Source organism: Triticum aestivum, chromosome 6A (assembly GCF_018294505.1).
Source record: "Triticum aestivum cultivar Chinese Spring chromosome 6A, IWGSC CS RefSeq v2.1, whole genome shotgun sequence".
NCBI lineage: Eukaryota > Viridiplantae > Streptophyta > Magnoliopsida > Poales > Poaceae > Triticum > Triticum aestivum.
The window spans coordinates 619,873,294-619,879,426 of NC_057809.1; the positions used below are offsets into that span (position 1 = coordinate 619,873,294).

General features: G+C 40.8%; 1 protein-coding gene and 1 non-coding gene across 2 annotated transcripts; both read right to left on the reverse strand.

Moving 5' to 3' along the window:
• Positions 1 to 820: 820 nt before the first annotated feature.
• On the reverse strand, positions 821 to 1,330 carry LOC123131472 (putative invertase inhibitor). Its single transcript, XM_044551143.1, has one exon. It carries the CDS (start codon positions 1,322 to 1,324, stop codon positions 821 to 823), a length of 504 nt encoding a protein of 167 aa, XP_044407078.1. The 5' UTR covers positions 1,325 to 1,330.
• Positions 1,331 to 5,487: 4,157 nt separating this feature from the next.
• On the reverse strand, positions 5,488 to 5,583 carry LOC123132743 (small nucleolar RNA Z223). The gene has a single exon (XR_006465013.1). It is a non-coding gene; the product is annotated as a small nucleolar RNA Z223 (small nucleolar RNA).
• Positions 5,584 to 6,133: the final 550 nt, after the last annotated feature.

Here is a 6,133-nt window from a genome sequence, read left to right on the forward strand (position 1 = left end):
GGGAGCGATGTGGGACTATTTAAAATCTGTATGAACCTTCAATTACAACACAATGGGAGCTAGCTTAGTTTGTCGAATCATGATTTGTCCGGCACAAGGTTGCGAGTTCGATTCTGCACAATATTGCACTGTTGGGCTGGGTGTCAGCTCCCGCATCCGTGTCCGTGGACTAGTCCCCTCTATTCATGGACGGATGCCGGAGCAAATTTGCGGGTTGACATTGAAGATGCCCTTATTACTAAATCCCACGTAATCTGTTTAACCTGGTTTCAATTTTGGAAACGGTCAACGGAAGATGCGCACCACGGACCAGGCCATCATGCTAATCCAACCACCATACAGGCTTCCATCCAATGGTTTGGTAGTGTGGGTATCTCATCACAAGGCATCAGATCTCTAAAATAATCACGAGCATTGATGCGCGATATGCATTCCTTTTATCACCTCAATTATATGCAAATTGTGTGCCATAGTTTTGATGATTGCCATTTCCATTCACTAGAAAACATGTAAGTTAACTGAATTTACTATTTGGAAAAGGCGATTTTGTGAGAGGAGAAACGGTTGAAGGAGGAAGAAAGCTGGAGGAAGAAGAAAAAAGGACGGCCATTGGATCTTAATCAATAATGATCCAGAAAATCGACTTACCCAACGTAACTTTTTAGGCAACTTACAAATAGCTGGTCCCAAAGAAATTCTGTAACTAGAGCAATGATCTAGAAAATCGATATACCCAAAATCAAAATCATTGATCTGAAATTGTGTGTTCAAAGAGTTTATATAACGATCCAAATGATCATGGACTCGTAACTAGAGCTGTCTACCAGAACGTGCTCGTTATAATGAGAGCGATGGAGCAGTCCTTGAGGAATCTGGCGTCCTCCGCGGCCAGTGGTGAAGTCACGCCTAGCACGCGGAACCCATTCTCACAGGTGTAGGTGTCCGATACCACGGCGTTGAGGTTCGCCGCCACCTCGAGCAAGTTCACCGCGGCTGAGTACAGCACGCGGCAGTCAGAGAGGCGCGCATGGATCTTCTTGTCCTTCTCCGAAGCCAGGAGGGTGTCGATTCGCTTGAGGGTGTCCGAGGCTGCTGCGCGGCTGATCTGCGTGGCGATGACGCCAAGGCCGCGGTTGTCGGCGGCGGCGCTGGTCTTGTTGGCTTGGAAAAACTTGATGCAGTAGTCGTAGCCGATATCCTTGCGGGTTGTGGCGACGTACTTGCACATGTGTTCTAGAGTAGAAGCGCTGCTGGACGAGGCGAGGATGAAGAGGAGGACGACGACGAGGCAGCAGGAGAGAGCTTGGCAATGCCTCCTCGCCATGGTTGGTTTGTTTGTGCCACGATTACCTTACCTTGATATGGTGTTTGATGACAAATCGCATCAACTTCGATGGTGCATATATATAGCCCTGGTCGTACGTAAATATGGAAATGCTTGATTGGTATTATCAATCTTTGGTAGCAAAAACCGATTGAAAACGGCAAGTATATATAATGAATGTTATGTTTTGCTATTTATAAATAAACATAATCATTTTATTCCTTTTCCACGGACTGAATCACCAACAAATCTTGTTCCCAAATTGGCCAAGCCAGCAGTCATATGCCTGGACAAAGGAACGGATCCAGTCACACGAATCAAATTCGGACAAATATTAATGCATGCATGGCTGCCTGGTGGCCCCACACTACACACGCAGCTCTGTGTTGATTCGAGAGGCTGGGTTTTGGAAAAGGATTCGAGAGGCTGATGAAAGTGACAACCATAGCATGCAGCTTAATTAAGTTTTTGTTTAGATGGAGTGCTATTTTCTTGTGCTGGCTTAACAAAAAAGAGGTATAATTAATGGTTGGAAAATGGTCGCCCGTAGTCGAGCAAGGGCAAGCCGCTGCACTGGACGTCCTGCATGGAGATCGCCAAGGACATCATCGTGTTTTAGAGCTAATTTTTTTAAATAATACATTTTTTTTATTAAATTTCAAAAATATTACGCCGTAATTATATGTTTTAAAAACATTACCCAGTCGGCCTACTGCTGACCGATTGGATCCAGTCGGCCTACTGTTGGCCGATTGGCCCCCAGTCGGCCAGTTGGCCCACTGCTGGCCGATTGGCCGTTTAGCACCTAGTTTGCTTTCTTTAGGCCGACAGATGCATGCACCCATTTATCTGTTTAATAGGTATTTAAAAAATATTGAAAAAAATATTTGAAAAAATGTTGATCATGCATAGAAAAAAGTTAATCAAGCATCTGAAAAAATTGAACAAGTATTTGAAAAATATTGAACAAATATTTAAAAACTATTCCATAGGAATTTGAAAAATGTTCAAGAAGTATTTTAAAAAATGTTGATCATGTATATAAAAATGTTAATCAAGCATTTACAAAAAATGTTGAACAAGTATTTTAAAAACTATTAGTCATGTATATAAAAATGTTGAACAAGTATTTCTAAAAATGTTGATCGTGTATATAAAAATGTTGAATAAATATTTGAATTTTTTTGAGAAGTATTTAATTTTTTTGAACAAGTATTTGAAAAAAATAGAAAGAAAAGAAAAAAGAAAGAAAGAAATAATGAAGAAGACCGGCTCAGTCACCTCTAGTTGGCCGTGATCCCTTTTCTAACCAGTAACTGGAAGGTGATAGAGTGGTTAGCTGCGCAGGTGATTGCCATGGAGACCAGGCATCAATCCCCAGCGTAGCTAACTACCCCACTAGCTTCCAGATGTGAAACATTTTTTCAAATACTTGTTCAATTTTTTAAAATACTTGTTCAAAAATATTTAAATACTTGTCCAAATCTTTTCAAATACTTATTCCACATTTTTATATACATGATCGACATTTTTACAAATACTTGTTCAACATTTTTATATACATGATTAATTTTTTTTAAATACTTGTTTCACATTTTTTTCAAATACTTGTTCAACATTTTTTGCAAATGCTTGATTAACATTTTTATATACATGATCAACATTTTTTAAAATACTTCTTCAACATTTTTCAAATACTTATTCAACAACTTTTCAAATATTTGTTCAATATTTTTTACAAATTCTTGATTCACATTTTTATATGCATGATGAACATTTTTCTCAACATTTTTCAAATACCTATTCAACAGATAAATTGGTGCATGCATCTGTAAGCCTAGAGGAAGCAGACTGGGTGCCAATCGGCCAGCAGTGGGTCGACTGGATCCAATCAGCCGGCAGTGGTCCAATCGGTCAGCAGTAGGCCGACTGGGTAATATTTCTTAAAAATATAAAATATAATTACGGCTTATTATTTCTGAAATTTAATAAAAATTGTATTATTTGAAAAACTTAGTTGTTTTAGATGCTGCGGGACCTGGTCAACTCGGTTTGTGATCCTTCTGTCCTTTCTTGCCCAGTCGTTAAGGTCACTGTTATATAGTATTTTTTTTGCGAGTGAAGGTTACGGTTATACCTGTCCATGGGAAACCCGGCCCGACCCGACCTAGCATGGTCTTGCCCATGGGCCGAGCTTGGACCTAAGTTTTGAGCCCAAAGGCAGGGGCGTGTCGGGCTTGAGCTTTGCATATGCATGTTTTAAGGAAGAGGCCCGGCCGAGGCCCAACGGGCTTTTCCACTAATGGCCGGGCTTGGACTTGAAATGTATGCCCGAAAATCAGGGCTGGATTTTCTGCTGCAGGCTTTTTTAGGCCCAGCCCGACATATGGCCAGTTATTTATGGTGTGCTTTGTGGGTCATGTTAGCGGTTGGTGTCGTAGTTGTCTGGCTCTTTCTCCGATACTAGAGATTATACCATGCGCGTTGCAGTGGGCGGGTATATGTTGCAATTATTTCAATGGGAATTAGGTGCATGAAACATTAGTATTTAACCTAACAATATGTGAATTGAAACTAAAGTACAATTTTATTGCATTTTATTATTCTAAACTTGTAGAATATGTCTTGATATGAGTGCATGTTGATATGAGAGGGCGCCCCCTGAACCCATGGGCATATGAGCCCGGTTTTTAAAAAATGCATTTTAAGCACATTTTAAAATGTCAAAAAATTTAAAAGAAAATATCACGCATACATGTTCGCAAATATGTGTACATGGCACAAAGTTTTGTGAAAAATGTCTTTTTTGTCTCCACAAAAAGACAAATTTCAGTGCTTGCAAATAGTCTTCCAGTACTTAATTTTTAGTCCTTTTTGCATAGGTCACAAAAGAAGTTATTTTTTGGTTAAACTTTACGTACGCACATAGAACATGGAGACGTACCCGTGCAACTTTTTCCATATTTTTTAACATTTAAGAATGTGTTTTTCAAAGTATGTTCATATGTACCCGGGTTCATCCATGCACTTCTTATGTTGATACGTGTGTTTTCTCTTGCATGATGACATGGTTAGGTGACATATATGCATGTTGAGCGAATTAGAGTTAGTGAGAATTGAACATAAGTAACATGCTTAGTGCAGGTTAATATAAGTGTTTCTCATGCATGTTACATGATGAGATGGCATAGTTGCATACTTGCATGTTGAGAGAATTGGAGTTAGTGGGGATATACTATTTAGGTATACATGTTCGCAAATATGTGTACGCGGCACACGTCCGGTCCACCTCTTCCCGCCGAAGCCGGGGGTGGTGAGCTCGGGTATGGCGCAGGAGGACCGCGAGGTGAGGGAGAGCCTCGAGGCCGAGGCCGCCGACGAGGCCTACATGGCTCGTGGAGGCGGAGCGGATGATCTTTGCCGACGTCGGCGGCGAGGTTACCTTATCTTCGACGACGAGGTCCAAGGCGGCGAGGTGGGCGGGAAGGATAGGAGATTGACGTCGACGAGTGGAGGAGTGTCTTCCCCGATGAAGAAGACGACGACACCGGCCCGGACCCAAATCACGGTGCACCGTACCTGACAAGGAAGGTTTGGCTCGGCCTCACATTCGACCGAAAGTAGTTTAGTTAAGCTTAGTTTAGTTTAAATTTGTGTTTTATGTTTGGTTGTGCAGACTTATATATGTTTATGTGTGAATGCAATGCTACTTTCATTTCAAATTGCTTTGAATTAGATCAAATTGAAGTTTACTTCGTTAGGTTTAGGGGATCAGTTAGAAACGGCCCAAAATTAGTGGAGTATATATACTCCACTAAAGGTTTTACTCCCTTAACTTTTAGGGGATCGGCTAGAGATGGCCTTAGTAGCATTAGAATTTAGAAATAGGCACATGGATGCGCACTACAGAAAAAAATGTGCAGACATAAACACCAGACGAGGATGGGCATGTGTGGATTTGAGTGCATGGGTTTCTATACTTGGATAGCATCGGCAAGGAAGCCGCAAAAAAACGAAAGCATCGGCTAGGACAAAATAAAAAGGTTAACTATCTTGGCGACTCACTTTTTTTTTCTATCGAGATTGTGGTGATTCACATGTACTAAAACCTTCAAGAAAAATAGAATGTTCCAGTTATTTTGGTACACAACTTTTATCAATTGCAATGGCTCAAGATCAATATAACAGGTTTGTCAGTCATGAATTCTCAGAAGCAGAACTGGCATGTTTGCTGAAAGTGTTTATGACCACCACCATATCAAACCAGAAAACACAAATCTAAAGAGCGCAAAAATAAGAATTAACATTCCTATGACTCATATTAAGAAATTCAAACATATTTCCCCTTGTACTTCATGAATTAATCAGAAACACATGTATGATGTCATCAAGAAAACACCAATACTTCCAGCAACCAAAATTGCGCAGCTAACCTCTTCAAAAACTGGGCTGAAAGTTGAAACTGATTGTTGAAACTGATGGGTGGCATCAGATAATAAGCGGAGTAACGAAGAACTTATTTTTGCTCCTCTCCTTCGGTGATTTTGTTCCTAGGTTTACAGCATACATGTTCCGTGGGATCCTCTTTCTGTTCGCAATTGCGCAAGGATTTGTGCAGTTCTGAAACCTCCCATCCACGTATTCCTCTTTTTTTAGAACGAAGGCTCGCGAAGAGCCCGGCTTTTAATTAACAAAGCCATCAACCGTCCAGGAATTACAGTAGACAAACCAACTTACAACGGTCAGAACGATACAACGGGGAACACTGGAAAGACTACTCACTACAACCTCCACAAGCACAAAAGATTA